At 41.7% G+C, this 22805-nt stretch overlaps 3 protein-coding genes across 8 annotated transcripts; 1 reads left to right on the plus strand and 2 right to left on the minus strand.

Annotated features, from left to right (window-relative positions):
• Nucleotides 1-51: 51 nt before the first annotated feature.
• Nucleotides 52-9742, minus strand: zfyve27 (zinc finger, FYVE domain containing 27). 3 transcript variants are annotated; one of them, XM_044190400.1, is made up of 14 exons: nt 9418-9742; nt 7821-8052; nt 7615-7685; nt 7320-7506; nt 6138-6233; nt 5531-5643; nt 5315-5433; nt 4823-4894; nt 4163-4183; nt 3906-3926; nt 2630-2771; nt 2409-2455; nt 2204-2285; nt 52-2060 (listed from the first exon to the last, which is right to left on the minus strand). In XM_044190400.1, exons 2-14 carry the CDS (start codon nt 8048-8050, stop codon nt 1990-1992), a joined length of 1272 nt encoding a protein of 423 aa, XP_044046335.1. In that variant the 5' UTR covers nt 8051-8052; nt 9418-9742; the 3' UTR covers nt 52-1989. The 3 variants fall into 3 exon arrangements, with proteins under 3 accessions (XP_044046335.1, XP_044046336.1, XP_044046338.1); XM_044190401.1 differs by lacking the exon at nt 3906-3926 and having other exon boundaries at nt 9418-9741; XM_044190403.1 differs by lacking the exons at nt 3906-3926; nt 4163-4183 and having other exon boundaries at nt 9418-9738.
• Nucleotides 9743-12113: 2371 nt separating this feature from the next.
• On the minus strand, nt 12114-16003 carry si:ch211-284e13.5 (uncharacterized protein LOC793850 homolog). Its single transcript, XM_044190287.1, has 3 exons — nt 15148-16003; nt 14374-14706; nt 12114-13699 (listed from the first exon to the last, which is right to left on the minus strand). Exons 1-3 carry the CDS (start codon nt 15689-15691, stop codon nt 13110-13112), a joined length of 1467 nt encoding a protein of 488 aa, XP_044046222.1. The 5' UTR covers nt 15692-16003; the 3' UTR covers nt 12114-13109.
• Nucleotides 16004-16390: 387 nt separating this feature from the next.
• avpi1 (arginine vasopressin induced 1) lies at nt 16391-22291 on the plus strand. 4 transcript variants are annotated; one of them, XM_044190292.1, is made up of 3 exons: nt 16391-16899; nt 19696-20141; nt 21705-22291. In XM_044190292.1, the coding sequence occupies exons 2-3, from the start codon at nt 19771-19773 to the stop codon at nt 21901-21903; spliced, it is 570 nt and encodes a 189-aa protein (XP_044046227.1). In that variant the 5' UTR covers nt 16391-16899; nt 19696-19770; the 3' UTR covers nt 21904-22291. The 4 variants fall into 4 exon arrangements, with proteins under 4 accessions (XP_044046227.1, XP_044046225.1, XP_044046226.1 ...); XM_044190290.1 differs by having other exon boundaries at nt 16889-17023; XM_044190291.1 differs by lacking the exon at nt 16391-16899 and adding an exon at nt 18070-18539.
• Nucleotides 22292-22805: the final 514 nt, after the last annotated feature.

Genomic DNA, 22805 nt, shown 5'->3' on the forward strand with positions numbered 1-22805 from the left:
AAAAACTCAGGCTCCAGAAGAAGTTTAATTAAAACTGCAAAACCTGAATTGTTTGCTTATAAATGTTTTTATTATGACCTTTCTTTGTTTCCATACTACTGAAGCAAAGACACCAGCAGAGCCTGCGAGAAATCTCCAAGTCAAAAAGTCCATACTTACCACTTGTGACCTTAAGTTAATCAAATCATCACAGACTTTATTTCAATAATGGCATATTTCATCCATAAAATAAAGGCAGTATATACAGAATGAATCATTAGGTCAAATAATAACTTGCACTTTCTGGAGTTTTAAATTAAATATATTAGATATAGTAGAACAAGTTATAGTAACAGTTGATATATGATTACAATAAAAGCAAAGCAAACAATTACAATCATCTGTGTCTGAATCTTGATTAAAACAACTTTCCCACCAAGATCCACATTTTGGGTTATAATGCCTCCACATCAATTCTTTTAAGTCCTGCTTGCAAGAGTGTGAGACTCTGATGACACTTTCAGCTGGTTGCTCAGTCCATTTAAACAACTTTAATCCAGTTGGGTCGACTTTGATCCAGTTAGATGAAAAGCTCCAGGGACCTCAGTTTTGTGACTTACGGGCTGCTGCTATATTCCAAAAACCCTAATCTGACATGTCAACACAGGAAAAATGACGACCAAAATGAAGCATTAATTTGATTATAACATGTAGACGACCAAGCTGGTTCGCTAAACAAATTTGTCAAAATGTCCACAAAGCCTTGTTCACTGCCCTCCACAACACCATCACTGGCAACCTGTCAAAAATGTAATGTGATTCATTGCAGGCCATGTACTTTCAGTTTACTGCCATAGAGTTACCATTGTTTGATGGAATGTTATATCTATTCCCCTAATGTTTTGTAAGTTCCTCTAGCTGGTGGGAACATCATTTAAAAAAGCAAACCTCCAGTGAGTGAGTTTTCCAGTATTTCAGTGGCAGAACTGCATCTACACTCAAATTTGACATTGGCTCAAAATGCTCTTGAATATGGCTCTCTGAGCCCGTACGCTTACCAACTTGAGGTCTGGTAAATAATGTGCATACCAACAAGAGGAGCATGAGGGTAACAGTGGCAGCAGACACAACTAGTAAAACAAGAAGAAAATCAAATTGAAAACATTGTCCTCAAAAACTTGGACAAACCCAGAACTTATCACATGACATTATTGACCAACTGCAGGTCAAAGTGTATTGGTGGACAGCAAAGGGTTAGGGTTTTAAAAAAATCGGACAGGTTTGGCTGGCCTGCCTGCACACACTTGGAAACCAAAGCCAAATGTAGAGCTTCTTTTGGTCATATGTCCATTATTTTGTTCATCAGAACAAAGTAAATTCACACTGCCAGCCTTTGCTCACACCATCACATTCATCAACAATCTAAAAACATGCCAAATTTATACAGTGCCGGCCTTAGTCTTGTTCGTTCAGAGGAGTCCTCAGCGTTACAGTACAGTTAAGCTGCTAGACAGGGCTGAATATGTCAACATTCAAGTGGAATCAACTTTATGGCAAGGCAAAGTAAAAGCAAAACCTTTTGACAGCCTAAAAGCTTATTTGTATCACCTGACACCACCAGCCCTATCCTGGCCTCCACCCTGCATACTTTGCACCTCCCTCTGCTCAGCAAAGGGAACAGGTCTTTTGAGTTTGGAGCCACTGTGCTCTGTAGTAAGTCTCATTGATTCATAACGTCCAGTTCTTCATTGAGAGTTGAAACAGGAAATATTTAACATATTACAGTAGAAGTCCCATAAGCAACAAGAGTAGCTAAGAAGGGATGCAACTGGTAAAGGCATGGGGGGGTTCTTGGAGTTCAACACGGGAGGTATCTTGACAGATAGAAGTGCCTTAACCAAGGCAAAAATCAAGGCATGTGTTAGGGTTTCAGTAACTTGGAGTAGGGCTCGGGGGCGAACAGTGAATGACCTCCAGCTGGCTGCTGGCAGACAAGACTGACATGCCAGCTCATTGTAACTTGATGAGAGAGGAATTACAGGCAGCACAAACAAACACAGTCTCCCTCTGTGCCTCTGGAGCTGAAGAAGAAACAGTAAAAAAAGAGATCATAAGTCAAAGAGCAGATGAGTAAGAGCAACAGAGACATGATAATGTGATGTGATGCAACTATCCTGCAATTTTTTATCAATCTAACCATATTTTTTAATTTTTCCCTTCTTACCTGTCGCCCCCATGCAAGATCTCAGCACCTTAAAGGAACAGCATCGGGAACAGAAGCTGTTGCCACAGTTACTGCAGCTCCTCTGTAATACAAAGAGACATTCTCTTGAAGCTTGTTCCAATAAAACAGTAAGACAAAATTAAATATGATGACGACGTGATGCCTTAATATATCCCCAGTTCTTGTCACAAGTTTTCAGTCTCACCCTTTTCTTCAGCACTGAGAAGACAGCATTGCAGCTAGAACAGTTGCCTTTGGAGAAAAAGACAGAGATAAATAGTATTATGAAAAATAGTATTGTGAAATATAAAATAAAATGCATCTGTTCAGAGCTAAGATATGAGAATAACTTCAGAAATATTCTCCTTTCATCACTGAGGTATAATAAGAGGAAATAAAGCAATGGATGAGTCGGAGCAGACTGACCTGTGCTGGTGGTGGGGTAGCGTTTACGCAGTTTCTCTGTCAGTTTGGACACTTTACTGCGTATTGGTTCATTGCGGCTCAAGAGACCATTTTCAGAGATGGTGTCATACTCGGGAGCTCCAAGAGGCCCGTCATCATCCTCCTGAAGGAGAGGGAGGAGGAGGAGGGGGATGGACAAACAAAAGGCAGTTACATACTGTGTAAGCTACAGTACCTGGAGTTAGTCTTTTGGAGTACGGAAACCTGGCTAAGAAAGAGAGACAAACTCAGTGGGCAGGTCAAACTGGATAAAATTCATTGTGAGGATTTCAGCCAGTTTGACTAATAGATGTTTGGCAAATAAATCAAGCATGATGATTGCAACTACTAGGACTACTCGGGAGATAGTGGATGATGGAAAATACCTGTATTTACAGGAAAAATACATGTACAGTATGCATGCTTATACAGCTGGACTTAATCTATCTGCCAAACATTAGGACACCAAACCCCTTAAAGAGCTGAGAGCTTGTATCATTATATCCTTGTAATGCTGACCTCTATAAAGATATAATAAGGGTTGTTTAAATACCTATATCTGCCTACCTACCTACATTTTTGTCTCTATACCTACCTACATTTATATATCTATATCTACCTACATGTTCCCCAAATAAGACTTGTCATAAGGTCTGTTCCCCACTTTCTTTCTGGAAACCAAGGGTTAGGCAATCAGGTTGGAACAACCTAATCTACTGAAAGGCACAACTAAAATGGAAGACTGGAGAGCAAGAGGACAATGAAGAAGAAAAGGATTTTTCTTGCCAAAGAAAACAATCCATCCTAAACAAACAGTGCTTTTAGGGAACAGGAAAACTTGTTCCTGCTTCCTGTGGGAAAGAGCAGCAGATCTACTGATCTACAGCTACACCGAAAAGCCAAGTCTGCCAATCAGAAACTCTAAATATATATGCTATAATGCAGCAACTCTTTTACGTATCACATGTTGTAATTAAATAAAGAATACGCCTTTATGCAAAACGCTTGTTCATAATATGCTTTCAATTAAAATACACAAACACCGTAAAACACTGAGTCCATCTTACTGAAATGGTTTGAGGAAGGAAAAACTGACCTAACAAATGCAATATGGCTCATGAACAATGGCAGTCATGCAGACTAGAAATGAATGAGCACTGCATGATGGGATTATTATTATCACTATCACATAACTCGTGCCAAAGGAACAAGCACATGAACGAATGGATGGATGGGAGGTATTGGGAAATCCACTTACCACTAAGACCAAAGGCGTTTCCTAATCAGGAAGCAGAACAACACATGACAACAATGTTACCCCCAGATACTGATATTCAGTGCGATTACACAGGAACATACCCAAAACCATGCTTCAAAGGGCAAAGCAAGAACTACACCCCAACGTCACCAGCGTACAACACATAAAGTCCTTGTTCATGTGTCAAGTAGTTACAGTGTGAGTTAACTGGGTGGCAGTGCACTAGCCTCCTCTAAACAGAGGGGGGTGACACTCACCTGCAGGGACATTGAATGCTCCTGAGTTCAGAGGATAGCAGAGAAAAAACAGGAAGTAACAGGACACATCATGAGGAGGATTTTTCACACAAAGAAAAGCTCCAACAATTGTGATTCAAATATGTAGAGTTTTTTTCCAGCTACATTTATTATACAGTTGTGTCAGAACATATTCAAACCCTGTCACTTGTTGCGCACTTTATTCTGTTATAGATTTAATTTAAAATCAAGAACTGAAATCTCTCATTTACATTAGTATTCAAACTATTGCTATGGCACTCCAAATTGAGCTCAGGTGCATCCTGTGTGCTTTGATTATCTTTGAGATGTCTCTAGACCTTGACTGAAGTCTACCTGTGACATTCAATTGTCAATTTACTTTCCATAGCCATTGTACTTAAAGCCAAATATGGTTGAACATCTTTTAACATTTGTTACCTGTCAAAGTGACACAAAGTGGACACAAAAGCGCTAAAAATGTACCAAGCTGCTGTAATGCTTCTTTTTATCGTGGTGTATCTTTTATCATCTTTTTCTAAAATCATCTTTACTTTAACCATCAAATTGTATATTATTAGGAATAAGTAAAGGTAGAATAACAACAGCAAAGCAATCTGAGTACAGATTCAGGGGGAAAAACACTGACATGAAAACATTTACCTCAATGGCATCCTTGAATTCATCATCAGGCTCTGCCTCCTCAGCTTCCTCCACACTGCCAGGAGACAGGTCCTGTCATCAAACACACACACACACACACACACACACACACACACACAGACATAAATTAATACATAAATACTGGGCTGAAAAGTGTACTCCTGAATCCCTGGTGGATCAGCTCCTTGGACAGGATGTGCTATAACTGACCTATATGAGCAGATCAGGAAACAGGAGGATGTTATAAACTGTGGGATGACCCTGGTCACCTTTATTATTTTTGATCAGTGAAGTGATTCACTGTTGCCTTGTCATGGGTGGATGGAACAAATCTGTGCATGGATTTGCATACTGGAAAAATACATTGAGAGCATGGGATAAACTGGATAAGAAGCTTACAGCCATGGTTGGTTTTAATGTAAATCACAAACACTAAATCCTTCGGTATTCAAACCCACATGCACTATTCTCCACCATGCTCCTTCCTCTCACCTCCAGACTTGTTGGTGTGGGGGTCCTGTCCAACAAGTTGCCCTGTTCCTGTTCTTCACACGCCCCCTCTGAGGTCTGGGCCTGGCCCATGTAGGACAGCTTCCTGAGGTCCAACAAAACTGGAACCACAGGAGAGAGAACCCTTTACTTTAGCTTTACTGAATTAAATGAGAGTTAGTGTTTACTCTTTGCTTCTTCCGGACAGGATGAACTAACCTCTGCAAAAGTCTCTGTTCCACAGGAAGACGACGCTGTTGAGCCCAGCGAGCACCCAGCCCACAGGAGCGACGTAGAGCAGACACGCCAATATTAACATCCCTGCATAGAACCTGGAGGGAGATATTACAAATGCCAGGTGACACTCAGAGAAACCACCTTATACACGTACGTGATTGATCAGCCAGTACATTCTTACAATAAGTAGGATGACATTTAATGCAGTTAATGCTGTAACTACTGACCTAGGCTTGAAATAAATGGTATTTAAATAAAGGTGTTTACATGGGTTTTCTGTCTAAATCTGTCAAGATTTTTCTCAGAATATTTAACTAAAACTACAATACTCCATGTCTCTATTTAATTATGCTTATAACCAATATGACCTTATTTGGTTTAAGGTAAGCACAAAATGCTATTTAAATTTCATTTACATTCCTTACCGGTATTAGTTAGTGCTAGTAAGTCCATGTAAATGTGGCCAATGACAACTTCAGCACAGCAACAAAGACTGATCTGTTGTGAAGTAGTCCATGAGCAGAACAGTAGTAATTATCTATGCCTCGGTAGTGTGTGTGTGTGTGTGTGTGTGCACACAGATGCAGACCTTGATGACTTGGTGTGACTGTCCCAATACAGGACCTTGTAAATAGCTTCAGCAGACAGGACGGCAGAGGATAGCATGTCATCCAGGTGCTTCAACCTGGTGAAGACAAGAAACATAAGCACACCCACAAACACCACAAGAACAAAGACACACTTCAACCCATAACTGAACAAATACCATGTACAAATGTCACGTATACATATGACCTGTGGGTACAAGCCACATTTTTCAAACCAGTTCCAAAAAGGGCAACTAAATAATATTTTATTTTAGTTAGTCTCTTAATAATTTCTAATTAAATAATACAATATTTCTATATTTATAAATCGTTTATTTTATAATGGTATAAAATAAAGAAAACAAGCAAATTTAAAGGTGCCTGTGGAGTTTGTGACCACAAGTGGAGATGTAGGGCAATGTTTTGATGATCGGGGACCCATACAAGTTTGTGATGTGCAGGTTTCATTTTTAAAAACAGCTTTGCAAATGCTTTATGAAGTGGAAAATCAACTAAACAACACTTTAAAAAAAAAGGCCTCTGGGATACACATTATTTATATGCTTTGGTAAGAAACAGTGAATGTGAAGAAATGTGTTTTTTTCAATGAAAACTCCACAGAGTACTGTAACCAGCAAGTGTTTACAAAGTAACTGTGAAGTGGAGGTGCAGACATATTTAGATTCAGGTCTTGCTTAAATGCAGAAACACCCAAAGACAAGTGCACACACACAAGCTCTCCTTGCCTATCCATACACACATACAGCACATCATTAGAACCAAAATGATTAGTCAATTAATGAAATCAACAGAAAATTAAGTGGCAACTATTTTGATAATCGATAAATTGTAAAGTAATTTTTCACGCAAAAATACCAAACATTACCCTGTTCCAGCCTCTCAAATGTGATTATGTGTTTGATTGTTTGTTTTATCTTATGTGGTAGTAAAATATTTTTTTGGTTTTGGACTATTGGTCAGACAAAACAATACACTTAAGGACATCACCTTGGGCTTCAGGAAAATGTAAATGATATTTATTTATTTTTTACTATTTTCCTGACATTTTACAAACTTAACAATTAATTGAGAAAATAATCAGATCAAGATTAACTGATAATGAAAATAATCATTAGTTGCAGCCCTGCAGAACATAACCCCATCCCCTGCAGTGTTCGTCTTACAGGTCTTTGACTTCCAGCATGGCCTCCTGTTTGGTGAGATGCACCGTCTGCAGGTCTCTGCGGTGCACAGCATGGTAGCGCCTCCGCTGGAGCTCAGCGTCTGAGGCTCTGCCCCCACACCTGTCCTGCAGATAACCCAGGGCAGCAGGCGCCGTCAGTGCCACCACACCCACTGTGAACCAACCCACTGATACCAAAGAGGCAGACACAACAGCAAGTTAATAAATTATTCAGGTGTCTTTTAAAACACCAAATAAAGGCTGGATCAATATTAATGCCTAAGGTCTCATCTCACCTTCATTAACAGTGCAGAAGAAGACATTGAGGAATACACAGACAAGCAGAGAGCACAGGGGCATCTTCCATCTGAGGGATGAAAAAAAAAGCAGATAATACTGAATACTCCAATATAAATATGGCTTCCAACCATTACTACTCAAGGCAAAAAGCAATTATACGATATGATGCTCAAATAGGCCACAGACAAACACACATACACACCCGAGCAGAAAGCGGGCCAGCTCCAATGCATCGGCAACTGGTTCTAGAAACAGAGCCATTCTCTTATAGGACACAACCATGTTGAAGAGGTCAAAGTTTGGTGTACACCGCGGGCTGCCCAACTCAGAGGCATCTGGAGACCCGGAGGTCTCTTTAGATAATGTGTGTACCACCTCCCCTCCTTGGCCTGTACCCTGTGAGGGGTCCTGGGACACGCCGTGCATCATCATTCCTGAACAGAGTGAGGAAAAGAAAGCAGGCAGGATTAAGTGGGTAAATTGACAGCGAAAAGGCAAAAATATTCCTCACTTGCTAATGTCACAGCCCCCTAAAGAGATAAACTCTGAACCATGTCAAACCAATTTCACAATTAGGTCCCAATGAGACCAGACTGGCAAACATGAAAAGTACAAATGGAAACTGTCTGTACAGAAGGTGGGGAGCAGTGGGGAGACTGTAGCCTGGCTCCAGACGTCTCAATCACACTCACATCTGCTATTTTTACAGAAGCAACATGGTAGTCAGTCAGGCCAGGGGAGACTGAAACCTTTGATTGAGTCATTAAAAAGCAACTTAACAGCATGCTGCAGTGATGGTGAAGTGTACTCCAGGGTGTGTCAATACACCACAACGTCACAGTAGGTGTGGTTGCAGGTGCAACACAGGCGGCAAGGCATTTTCCATTTGGATTCAGCCACTATAAGCCACGTAAAGTATGTGTCAGTCTGTGTTGTTTGCGATGCTGTCGATGCAAGTTGTATTTTACTTACGTGCCGCAAAAAGCCGACAGTTCACGTGAGCTTAAGCGGCATGTGTGTCTTTGTGTTCCAAATTGGAATGAAGTGGAAACCACGGCCCGCCAGCACAAACCAGCACTGTGCTGGTCAGGTTTTAGACCACAGCCACAGCACACTTCTGACCACACCTAACAGAGGTGCAACACACTTGATGTTAAGTTACTCTCATTTTCAGCAGTGGATAATAAAAACTATTCTTGGTACTGTACATTGTCATGCACTTTTGGAGTAGGCCTATATTCATCATAATTATGCTAACAGCCAAATACAAATTTATTGAAGAATTGTAGCAACAGTAAACTATTTTTGCAAAAGCAAGATTTATAGAAAAGCTTTTAGTAGTGTTGCACAATTCTGTGTGAGTACTTCTGAAAGCATCAGTAGGGTGAATTTACTTTAAAATGCTATGGTCAAGATGATCTTTTCAAAATGACCATACTAACAGGTATACAGTCTTCAAAAGAGCTACTTTAACTTGTACTTGAGTACTTTATTCTGAACACAAGTAATCCTAACCTGTAACTACGTGAGTATTTTTTCGAGTGCATTCCATCCCTGTCCATCCTCCTTTTGCAATATATGTGAAATTAAACTATTCATCGTGACCATGAACAGATATGGAAACCCGGAGCTCCTAAGCAGCATCTCCTTAAATCAGCGCCAAGTGCTGTGGCCTGTGAGATGCTGTCAAACAGGAAAGTTAACTTGGCTTGCTAACAGAAGGACACTACAGATATAAGTTATTACTGCTACTGCAGCCCAGCTTATAGTATCTGCTGGGTATGAAGGAGATAACTCACCCCGACAACAACAGCCAACTTGTGAAGCAGCAGCGCTGGGAAGAGCTCAGGCGTAACTAGCGAGTCCCACCGACATCACCAGCCTGGAGGAAGGAAGAGCCTCCAAATCCAAACATGACAGCAGCCTGCCCTCCTGCATGAGCATTCACCTGTCAAAACGAGGCCGTTTATAAAACTGTCCAGTTGTCTGACCAGTTGTGTGGGGAGAAACCCGACTGGTAAAGCAGTTATTTTGTTTGGCCCAGCTAGCTTTGATAGCTCCGTGTTGTTCTGACAACGTCCGCTTCCTCGTTTATTCCAGGCCGAATAATTGATAGCAGAAAAAGAGCTCGTGTCCGATACAGTCGATCACAGAGTAGGACGATCTTTGGCTGCAGAGTTGAGCCGATTAGATTAGATTAGATTCAACTTTATTGTCAATACACATGTACAAGTACAAGGCAACGAAATGCAGTTTAGGTCTAACCAGAAGTGCAATAAGCAAGTGCAGGTTATAAAGTGTGTGCATAAATGCAGGATAGAGCAATATTATGAAAATATTTTACAAGTGGTACTATGGACATTATGTACAGATGGCATTGCTATAAACACAAGTATACTGATGGATATGTACAATAATGAATTGGACTGGGCAGAACAGTAGTGCAATGAATATAGAGTGCAATTTATGGAAATAGTTAACAGTAGATGAGTTATTGCAGTATTCAGTACACACTATTGGAGTGCAAATTATGCAGTATATGTATAAATAGTATGGTAGTGCAAATGAACATGTGGTACATGTAGCAAAAACAATATAGCAGTATTTAAGTTAAGGTAAATGAGGGGACAGTGGAATCAGCGGGGAGTAGAGTTCAGTAGGAAGACTCTGGGAAAAAAAGCTGTTCCTCAGTCTGCTGGTCCTTGTCCGGAGGCACCTGAGGCGCCTGCCAGAAGGCAGGGGAGAAAACAGTCTCTGGGCGGGGTGAGATGAGTCCTTAAGAATGCCGCGGGCTCGTCGCAGACAGAGTTTCCTCTGGATGTCCTCAATGGCTGGAAGTGGAGTCCCTGCAATGCGCTGGGCAGTTTTAACCACCTTAAATTCATTCCTGGAGACTTAACCTAATCCTAACCATAAACACTTGTTCTCAACCACTAACCTTAACTTTACAGTGCTGCTGACCTAAACATGCAAAGGATTTTACTTAGCCCAACACGTTGTTTTATCTGTCAAATATTTTGTTGAATATCCACCAAAAGAAACATACTCTTTTTAACCCCTGACTCTAATCTCTAGGACAGTCAATTTATCCTGACCACCTTGGTACACGACCCTGTCCCACCCAGGTAGTAGCCAAAAGTCTGCCTCTAAACGGCCACTCACTCCTCTGCTCCCTGGTCCGTGTGATTGGGGATCTTTGCTTGGGAATCAAACCCTCTGGGGGGGGGGACTCTGCCTGAGTCCACTTTGAAAACTACCACAGATATTTACCAAAGTACAGTGCCCCAACCCACTTGTGGGTTTGAGGAGTGGCAGAGCTGGGACTTTAACCTGGGTTAGCAGGGCAGAGCTCTACCATTGAGCCATCCAGTCAGATGGAGATTTTGAACATCTACCTATGGCCATAATAACCACCATACTAATTTCTGGATCAGTGGGCCTGCACACCAAAACACAAGGGTGTTCTTTTAACCCAAACCTAATGTTCACCTAAACCTGTCCTTACCCTGACATTAAACCAAGTCTTCACCCTAAAATTTAATGATTTACGTTATGGGGACTTGCGCTTTGTCCCCAAAATGAAGGCAAGTCCCTACACTGTGGCTGTGTAAACAGATGTATGTCCCCACAACATGAGTAATACATACACCGCCTCTACTTCCTTATCAAAACGTGACATCCAATGAGACTACTGAGTCACAAACAGGTAGGGTGTCATGGGACGGGACTATCTCCTGGGACACTAGAATTGTTTAATTAAGCCTTAATGAAACTGTTTAGCAGCTGCAGCAAATTTTTAGAACTCCATCATACTGCAACAACTGGCTCTTTGAACACATATTAGAAGGTGTGATGTGTATGAGGGGTGAAGCATATCAAAAATCACGCACACCAGCCTCACATGATGTGTCTGGCTTCACACTGATGCAAACATTTACTGTGTGTACCCGAGAGAGAAAGTTTTCCAGTGAGGCACGGAGGAGTGGAGTAAGTTACCTGTGAGCCAAACAAGAGCTGTAATAAACACATAGTCTGCCGTTGTTTGAGTGTATTTAACGTATTGTTGTTTTGCTCGCCAAAGTCTTTACAGTGTAGTTAAGTGGTTATTGCGTGGATATGAGAAAGTTGACTATGCAGATTTCAGAAACCACTGTTTGTGATTGACAGTAATGTCCTGTGAACTACAACTGCAACCATAACTTCTTTGATTGCATGGTGATATATGATATGATCTTTGTCACCTTATACTGGCAATCCAAATGTCTCCAAGTCATCTTCTCTCTGCTGTTTTCAAACCTGGCTGCTGTCTGACTCCGAACACTCAGCTGACATGAAACGACTGACTTCTTGAGGTGGACTGGGATTCTGCAGCGCCTGGTGTTGATCTGGACCTGGTAGCATCTTCTGGTATCAGTGACTCTACTTGAGTAAATGTACTTGGTTACTTTCCCCTTCTGACTGAATCAAACGTTAAAAACAACAAAGCTCTCTTAGAGCAATTTTCATACTTTTTATTAATCAAATGAAAGTATTTTCCACACAGTATAGTCAAAATATTTGGATACATTAGGCACACAATTAAATAATTTGAAAAATGATATTGCCATGAAAAAGAAACCATCTAATAACCATTTAATAACCATCATAAAACAAGTTAGAAACTGGCACTGAAAGGTTTCACACATTTCATATCACGAATCCCTACTGAGCCATCATATACAGTATGTAGCTAAATGGTTAACTTTAAGTGACTGATCACATAGCTACTGTATACTTTATCTTTCTACTTGGTCCGTATCTACTAATGAAAGGACACCGATTTATATAACATTAACACTGAAATAAAGCTAGTCAAATTTGTTTCAGTAACAGAATCATTTATAGTTTGACCTCAATATGAAGCACTTGACTGGTCCTGTAACTTGTTGAGATGCTGCTTTCTGGGTGAGAGCTCTTAAAAACAATACCTGCTATCTCAAAAGGAAAGACCTGGTAGAAAAAGGTGCAACAGTACAGACAAGAGAGACCGTGTTATGGAGTGGTCACCTATTACCTGACAGTTTATGTAAAAGCCAGACAATCATTTAAAGTTAGACCAATAGAAGTGGACCATTAATGTCTCAAAGAGCAGATATTAGCCAGATAAAAGCCAGATAGCAGCCACATATGCTCCACCTCTTCATTCATTAGCTAACATTAATTAGCTTTGTACTTTAAGTTTTATATCTGATTCCTGAACTATAATTCAAAAGACTGTAAAATGCTACTTTTTCTGTTTAGCATTATAAAGCCCAAATCTTGAGGCCCTCATGGGCTGTCTATCAGGGATACATAAGGGATATACCACATGTCTATCCAGACTATTTCATTCAACAGCTTCAGGGCTGGCAGTTTGGAAAACCCCTTTTTTTTTTTACATAAAAAAAAAGCTGTTTACATCTCACATTAAAAAATTGGGATCTTGAAGACCTTAACACTGCTGAGTCCCACTCTACTGTAGCTGCTTGCTGTGTGAACGCTGGTGGAATTTGAGCCCCCCACAGTTTCTGAAAGACTTCCCACACTGTCCGCAGATGTAAGGCTTCTCTCCGGTGTGGATACGGAAGTGCCTGGTTAATGCCCCAGAGTGACGGAAACACTTGGAGCAGACTGAGCAGGTGTACGGCCTCTCTCCCGTGTGGATGCGAAGGTGTGTCTTGAGGTTCTCCATGCGGTTGAACTCTCGGTTGCACACTGTGCAGCGGAAGGGGCTGCAGCCCGGCGGGTAAAGCTGCAGTCTGGTCCTCTTGCTTCCTGCTACGGGCTGCCGACAACACTGCTGGAGCTTCTGCTGGCACTGGCTGTAGTGCCGCCGCAGCAAGCTGGGCAGGTGGAACGTCTGACCACAGGACTTGCAGGCATAGAGGTTGGTGAAGGTGTGGCCGAGGTTGCGGCTGGTCCGTACGTGGACTCCATAAACTTGTGGCGGGGCTTCTGGGATGGGAGCTGGTTCTGCCAGCTGGAAGATGTTTGGGAACTCTGAGGAGAGGGATGGAAGATCTGTTGGTGGTGAGAGGTTGGTGGCCAGGTTGGAAGGATGAGCTGTAGAAAAGACAACAAATCACATGTTAAACTGAAGGTACTTTTAAAACGTTTAAAAACAGATGTGGTTGCCAAGTTTGACTATTTTTATCCCACTATTTCAGTTACAGATAATCTTTGTCAAAATGGCAGAAGGGTCAACTTTTTTGTAGGCTTCAGCCATAAGAATACACAGCAAATATATTTACATACAGTAAATTTGTATTGAGCCATACTGGCCATCATATTTATTTAAAGCTTTTCAAATTATTTGACAGCATTCAAAATGTTAAGACAACACGTTTCCAATTGGAAGCCCAGATGCCAAACTTTGGCACTAGCACCTGAATGTGTGAACATGCTGCAGTGCTCCGGTCACATGGATAAGATGCAAACTGGCTGATTACATATTGGTTGTAGAACTGATCAATACTACAAAGGCAATCAATAGAAAGGCACTAGGATGAATTAAGTTTGAATGGACATTTGATCAAATTCAACATCAGCAGAACATCTTTTATTATTAGATTTAAATATTAAATCAGTTTCTCGGACATGGGGGAAACACTGAGTGCTTAGGATGTAAAGATACTGGATATTAACATAACGCAGTATCACCAATCTGAATAGATAACCGCTCTTATTCTATTGCTATAAGAGTGGTTGTTTCAGACACTCAATGTTTTCCTTCTTACCCTCAGCCAGCCCGGTGCAGGACAGAGGAGTGTTTGAGTCTTGGCTCTGAATATCCAGCACTTCTGGTTTCCACTCCTCCAGCATTTTGGACTGGACCGCTGACATACACTCCGGGCTAAAGTCCTCCACTTTGATCAGGTCTAAACAGCAGACTGAACCATCTCTCTCCTCTTCTGGCTTCTCCTGCTTTACTGTAACCTGATCTAAAGTGGACTTGTTATCCCCACTGGGAAGCGGTGGAGAGTCGGGGTCTTGAACTGCCAGCTCTCGACATGGCTGGTTAATGCTTTCTACCCTCATCACACATACACGGGAAATCTCTTCACTAACTTCTGTAAACAAAAAGATCACAGGGTACACTCAGTGAGCAAGGAAACACTAGACATTTTGCTATTTTATTTACAGGAACATAATAAAATACATATTTTCTTTAAATTGTAAAGAGATGATTTGGGCATGTTTAGGGTCTCCAATGGATGTTTTATACCACAGTGGATTTTTGTTACAAATGTAAATTTTGATGAGTAACCTGAGCTCTCAGGGAATGCACAAGCATGAGCAAACAGACGTCTCATCCATTATATTACCTTCTATATATTGGAAATAAAGTGCCCTGTGTGTGCACTTCAGCCATCCTGACTGTTAGTAACGCATGAAGTTGCAACTAGCAAGGGTTTGTCGCTACAATTTCACACCCATGGGTCTGCAAAATGTGTGAAAACATATGAACGTGCAGTTTTTGTGCAGAGCAAATAAAAAAACCCGCTACATACCTTTAATCAAGGCATCACAAGCTACAACATATTCGTTTTTCTCTGGGTCTGAAGCTGCATCGCTGACATGCTGCGTCTTTTCATCCTCTCCTGATCTCTGCTCTTCGTTTCTGCTCACGTGTTTCTGCTGGGGGTCAGGAGGCTGCTCTGCACGGCTGTGACCTGCAGGAGGAGTGTCACCTCTGACCCCCGTGCAACAGTGCACATTGTCTACTTTGGGATTTGGGCTTTTTTGATTGTATTTAGGGTGAGGCGGTCGATCTGCATGGCTGGCGGCGTTCAGGAGTTGCTTTTTATGAGGAGGGGAGCTGCCACCTCTGTCCTCCCTGCGCGCACAGTCCAGCATGGCTTCAGCTCTCTGCAGTCTTTGTTTGAGGGACTCGTTCTCTCGTCGCATCTTTCCATACACGTCTCCTGTTGCCGGACCCACAAGCTTCGTCACCTCTCGAACTGCGATCTCCACTGCCACTTCAAATGCTCCGTGTATCGCTGCAATAAGTTCCTCTTGCAGAGACAGCGCAGCCTCAGCGGGCTGCGGCTTCATGGTGCATTCAAAGGCACTTTAGCTCTGTGCAATTATTTCTCAGATATGGATGCCTTGTGGCGATGCAGCCTGTTTCTAAGCAAAGCGAGAAGTTTCACTTCCGCCGACAGCTTCTGACACCTACTGGTGTAGAAGCTGAACTGCACCAGTTAAAAAAAATAATTAAAAAAAAAATTAAACAAACAAAGTGCAAATAAGACAGTAAGATTTATTATGTTATAACAAAAACGTCCGAAAGCTCAAAAATGACACGTTTAACAGAAGGCATACTAGCTTTAACAAGTGCAGGCCCTGAAAGATGCCTATCCATCAGTCACGGGTTTTATAATCATCCAAGTGGGCAAGTATCCAACCAGAAGGTCCGAGGACGGTCAGAGTCATCACAGCCAGCACGGTCGCAGATTCCTGCAAGACAGAGCGCAGTTTTCCTTCAGTTACCAAAGTATTCAGAAATGAGCTGTCACAAACACTTTGAGAGAGTTAGTATTGTCCGGCTGCTGGGTGAAAAGGTCAAAGAAAACTTAACAGGACTCATTTGTAAACTTACCGCTGGGCCAATGTTATGTTTAGGTGGTTTGCCGTGGATATAACTTGCCCGTTGCTGAATCATTACACCTGCCCTGGGAGCAAGAGCCCGCAGCAGTCCAGCAAAAAGCCCACACATGTTTGGCTTTGAAAGAAAGACGCTCATGCCGGCTCCTGAGACAGCCCTTAAAAGAAGCTGTCCCAGGACACACCTGCCATTTGGACTGATTTTAATTAGGCTGCCTTCAGGTGCTATAGGAAAAACCAAGAAAGCTGTCCGCGTCTGAAGCTCTGTGTGACAGTTCTTCTCACCAGCATTTACTTACTTATATGTTATACTTTCTTGTTGATGTCATACAATACTTTAGTCCATAAAATGTAAAAAACAAAAGATTGTCTCAGTTCTTTTTGTTGTTTTGTAGTTTTATGAATTCTACACCACTCCCACTTGAGTGAAGCAACGATGGTCCGGTGCGCTGCGCTACCGAGCGACGTCTGACGCGACACCACCACTTTCTCTGGATAAAGACTACATCGAGGGATTATGTGGAAGTGTTAGGTGTGGCTAGGTGTGCTTCACTCAACCGCCGCACTAGACGCGACAGAGCCACAGATGTTAGGTGTAGGGTCAGACGTTGCTGTGCAGCGCACCTGACCACCCTCACACTTTCAGCGTCACAGAGGTCAGCCAATAATATCCACAGTTGCATTGTGTTGTTATAGTGCATCAGTAAAGCTCCTCTCCGCAGTGCCATGGCCTGTCCTGTGGCACAGTCCTTGCTTTCAAGAGTGTGGAGAGATCTCCAAGTAGGTTTTATTTATTTTTTTAAAAAGTACTCTCTAAACTCTTTTCAAAGCTATTTATTTTTGAAAAATTAAATCATAATACATAAATACAAATATATCAGACACTGACTATATAATTCCATATTTAATTCACATTTTAATTCATAATTTGCCGTAAATATGCCTGGAAACTACATTCAGCCTGCAGTCTGAATACCTCAAAAACTGAACACATGGTTCCTCACAGATGGCAGGAAAATGGCGTCACTTGGTGGCCAATCCTTATACAGAAACATCCATTCATAACTGATTGAATCTATTTATCATTCATGTACAGTATTTACACCAACAGCCCAGAGAGGATAGGCTACTTTAGTTATTAGAACTCTATAAAAGCTGTCAATATAAGATGTGATGCAATACAGGCAACAGGCGCTGAATAGCGGCAAGTAGTTCAACTTGATTAACACTGAGCCTAATGGTTAAATGGCACACTCTTAGGAGAGCAATGCCTAGTCTGCTTGAATAAGGCCACTCCATTAATCTCATTTATAGCTACTTACAGTGTTGGGAGATACAGACATAAAGATAGACTGTCACAGTTAATTGAACATTACAAGTGTCCAGTTGAAGAGTTTGACTTGTGGATGAAGCTGACTGAAAGCATGAGGGAAAAGCTGCTCTGTACACAAAGCACCAAACGGTCAGTAAAACATACACCGAAGAGGATGGTTTAATAGGCCTCAGCTCATTCTGACCTGTGAATTATTTTTCAGCAGACCTCAGGATGCCTCGGAAGTTATAGTGGGGGGCTGTTAGTAGTAGTTACAGCACAGACTTAACAGACAACAACAGCACAGGCATCAAATTCGTGTACTTGCCAACTGCAGGTTGGTGCTGTGTATGTTTTGCTTGTGTATATTCAAATTTGTTAATTAATCAATCAACCACTGATACAGTGTCAGGTACACAGCATACTGCAGCAAAACAAACTCAGTAAGACTTAGCCTAATTACCAGTGTTGGAAAATAATTAAGTATATTTACTCAAGTAATATGCTTCAGTGCAGTTCTGAGGTACTTGGTGTCATTTTATAACCAACTAGAGTTAGCAGTTAGAGATAGTAGTTACTGGTTACTTTGCAGATTCGAATTTTCCATACTCAACACTACATGGGCATTCTGTCTACTTTCTCTACATCTGTGTGTGTGTGTGTGTGTGTGTGTAGTGTCCCAGTTTCTCTGAGGCGCCCCAGAGTTTGAGTACTGTTTTAAATAGCAGGCTTCTAGCTGGCTTCTCTTTTGTTTGTTTTTCTCTTTCTTTTCAAACTAGCTCTTGCTTTGAGGTAAGCACCTTGGCACTGACGTCATTCACGGATTACTCTTTGATTATTCCTTTACGTTCCCCAGCAGCAAGTGGGTCGGCTCGGCATTAGCGGGTGTGAAGGTTGTAGTCTGGATGCTGGTTAGATAATCTGGTTGTCGTCTGCCTGTGGTGTATGGTTAGAGTTTGTCTCATTCAAACTACAGAGGGTAAGGTAAGCACTCTCATCATACTACATTCTACCTGTGTTTAAAATCATTTTGAGGTTTTTACCTATATTGTAAGGTAAACTTGTTTTTCTTGCTATAGTAGACAGCTGTGAACAATAGGATACTTTTTATGGAATTGATTTAATTAATGGAGATGTTAATGGGAAATTGAGTTGGTGCTATTGGCTATTTCACTATGTAATAAAAGCTGTAAAATACTAGCATAAACATATGAAGCATAAGGTTGACTTAGCCTAACAATTTAAACATTATTATATAGCTAGCCTGTCACTTATATGTATAGGAATAGGCTACTATGGCAAATTGAGATGTATACAGCATCACAGAGCAACAATCTGGTTTCTACTCACCCCTTTTCCTTACATATCAATACTGTCTAGTTAAATACCCATATCTCCAAAATGTAAGTTTCTCAAGAAATAGCTCCATTAACCACTCACAACATGGCTTCTGAAGGGGTAGGGGTTCTCAGAAGGGTACATGGGGTAGAATTTATTGATGGAGGAGGCTGAAACACTTCAACTGAATTAATAAAAATGAGCATCATCAGGTTTGGAAGTGCCAGATTGTCATGACACCAGCATCAGTGAAGAAGCTGAAACGACAAGTCGATTGAACATTTTTCATATCATCATTCAAGTCACCTTTAAAGCAGAAATGCCAAAAATCTATTGGTTTCAGTTTCTCAAGTGTGAATATTTTCTGGTTGTCTTTGTCTGCCGTGATATTAGATTACATTTCTTTGGGTTTTGGACTCTTGGTTCGACAAGACAAGCAAACTGATTGTGTCACCTTGGGATTTGGACAATGGTGGTGGACATTTTTCACTGACATTTTATGGCCCAAAAGATTAATTGAGAAAATAGCTGACAGCTTAATCTATAATGAAAATGATCCTTAACTGCAGCCGTACATCAGTGTGTTTGTGCATGTGTGTTACCTCTCCCTACACACTTAAGACCCATGAATAATGAGATAAGACTTCAACAGACAGGAAAGGGTGGCAGAGGTACTTCGTTTTTTTTTTTTGGCTGCAGCCATGGAAATGTGTTTGCTGGCTGGAGGCTTGAGCTTTTCTTGTGGCTGGGATCTCTTTAGGTTGACCTATCTTGTCTCTTTCCTTTCTCCCCCTTTTTTTAGCTTACCTTACCTTCCCCCCTTGATATTGTCCTCCTGTCCTTATATCACCACCTGGAAGCCATCCACCCTTGCAACATGGCAGAGGCCCCAGCATCCGCCTCCTCTGAGGAAAGTCTGCCAGTGCAGTGGAAACTTTCCAATCGATGCAACAGGAAGTCAGGATGCTCCAACATCTTTACAGGGGTCAACCTGCAGCAGCTGCACAGGCTGTTCAGAACAGCAGGAGACAGAGACGCTGAACATCGGGCAAAACTGGTGTGGCGAGGGATGGATGCAGACATCGAGGGAGCAGAGAAGGCGAAGGAGGAAGAAGGGGAGGAGAGAGAGGACGAGGCAGGGCTGGCCCAGGCCTTGGTGGGGCTCCGAGTCCGAGCAAGGAACAAAGCGGGTATCAGAGCGGAGGGACACCGAGACCACAAGTGGCTCAGAGCATCAGGATATCTCAGGTAAGTGACGGTGTCAAATGGCAGGAGGCCACCAAAAAGTAAAGATGTGAAAAGTGATATGTAGATGCGGAGTTAAAAGGAAAAGGAGTGAAACATTCTCTTAATCCCTCAGAGTGGTCCTCTGTTCCTTATTTACCAATATTCTGTCTACTGTCATCTTATGTTTGCATAAACAATCAGTTCAACTTGTAAATGTCCAAGGTCCTGTCTAACTTAAGTCCAGACTCCCTCTGTGTCTTGAAATGAAGTGTATAAATTGTCATGTGCCTAACAAACACAGCATGACCTCACAAGACTGTCCTCTCTCTGCATACCACTACACACACACACACACACACACACAAACAATCATGCTTTGCTTTCGACATTCCTCACTGAGACGAAATTAGATTTGTTGCAGGAGTGAATGAAGTGCCACAGAAGGGTAAAATGGTGGTGTGCGTCCACATGGTGGTGCAGTACTAACAAAATGGTGTACTGCAACAATTTTTTGGCCAAGCTAGCACCACTATGGTCCAGTCTGAACAACTATTGGATGGATTGCCATGAATACCTGCAAAACTAATGAGATTCCCATCAGCCTCAGTTGTACTTTGTGTTTAGTGCTGATAAGCAAATGTTAGCATGCTTGCACTCTAAACTAAGATGGTGAACATGGTAAACATTATACCTGCTCAACAGCATTTTAACATTGTGAGAATGTTAGCATGCTGACTCTATTTGAATATACAGTTTTGTCTAACGTGTTAAAGTGTGTAAAGTAATACTGATAGGCATGCTACACACATCTTTATTTCAGTTGCATTCAATTCTGCAATCCTAGAGTAACAGTATACCATTTACATGTTAATGTAAGATCATGGCTACATTATGCACAGATAATAATCAGAGGCTGTGCAAATACATATACAATTCTTCTGGACAGATCATCAGTGATTTCAAAGTTTCATTCTTGACCGTGGAAACTGCATTTGACAGAATAATCTCACCTCCAGGTCTATTTAGTAGCAGCTGTGGAGCTTACAGTCATACTGAAGGATCTTTATTGGTGATCTTGGAATTATTGGGTGTTTCAGGTCTTTGAACATCATTCCCCCACCTCCAGGCAACCAAGCAGAGTTTGACCAGACCTCAGCTTGTGTCCAGCTGGCAAGCTAGCTACTTCCTCCTCACGGCTCTTGTGCCGCTTTTGAGCCACAGCCATCTTGAGGCTTTCTCCACCACTTTTGTTGGAGTCACAGATGGCTCTTTCGCTTCCTGTCTGCCTCAATGACTAATGTGCTGTATGCTCTGGCCAGAGATTTGGCAGAAAAACTTGTACAATTGACTTCAACCCGCAGACAACTGGCTCTCCAACAACCATGCCTACATTAGGGGAATTATAAGTAACCTCAAGATAACAATTAGTATTGTACTTGTCTGATGTTCATTAGGTCAAAGGTTTATAATTAACATTAACAAGTCAACAAAGTATTGTTAGGTAGTCCAATGTGCTCATAGTATAATATGCACAGTAAGCTTGTAATAGTTCAGCTAAACCAGAGTTACATCTCTGTCTTCCAGGATTGAGGAGCCATTATCCAGTTACACTGAGGATGAGGAGGCCAACATATTGCCCAATCCGGGAGAATTTCTGGCAGCGACTGTGGAAGACATCCCAGAGAACCAAAATCCCTTCAAACCCTCCTCGTGGAGGTTGGATGTGGCAAGACAGGAGTGTGCCAGACATTCTGAACGCTACCTTCACCGCATCCTCCACTAAAAACGGACTGGAGTTTGGAACAACACACAGTGGTGGAAGATGCAATGAAGCTGAAGTCATGAAATACAGGACTTTGGTAAACCTGCTTGGGGATTAGTCCAACTATTACTATTACTCCAACCATAGGAAATTTAAATGTATATCTGTTCCATCTGCTCCATGTTGGAGAGACTTTTGCAGGAGACAGAGACAGAAACAGGCTGTTGTGTAAGGCCTGAAATTACATTTCTGATGTACGAGTACAGTGTATTTTTGAAGGAGCACCAGGTTAGGAGTCCAAGTTAGCTGGACAGTTGGTGTTGCACTTGCCAGAGAACTCATGATATATTATCATGGTAAATGGGGGAGGATATTGTAACACAGCATTAAATGTTCATTTTCAAGAGCACTTTAAGAGCATTTCTATCCTAAGATGTTTTGAAATGTCCAAATGAAGATGCCACCAATCACATTCTTTTAAAACCTGCATTAACTGATTTTTTTGGCCACTTGGCAGCAGAAACAAGCAGTAAACACAAAACTGACATATTATCAACTTTTAAGTTATGGCGAACTTGTTAGCAAACAGTTGCCTATTTACACATCCAGCAGTTACACAGCAACATTATCATTCATTTGGAACCGTGTTTCTGGCCATCTGGCAAATGTATGTCCAATATGGACTTTCCTTTTAGCCAGGGAAATATCTGGCTCTTTAGCTGCTAAATGTCCCCATGTTCTACTCGGTGAGCTACTTGGTAACTTCGTCTGTCTGCTGTTTGGTGCTGAGCAGGTAGTGTACAGTGGGTTTCTTAGAGCTTTTTTGCAGAAAACAGCTGCCTGCTGCAGCTGGAAATGTTGCTGAGAGCGGTTGTACTGAACCAAAACAGTAAAGTTGGCCATTAAACCAAAACAATGAACTG

This window comes from Siniperca chuatsi, linkage group LG3, assembly GCF_020085105.1.
Source record: "Siniperca chuatsi isolate FFG_IHB_CAS linkage group LG3, ASM2008510v1, whole genome shotgun sequence".
NCBI lineage: Eukaryota > Metazoa > Chordata > Actinopteri > Centrarchiformes > Sinipercidae > Siniperca > Siniperca chuatsi.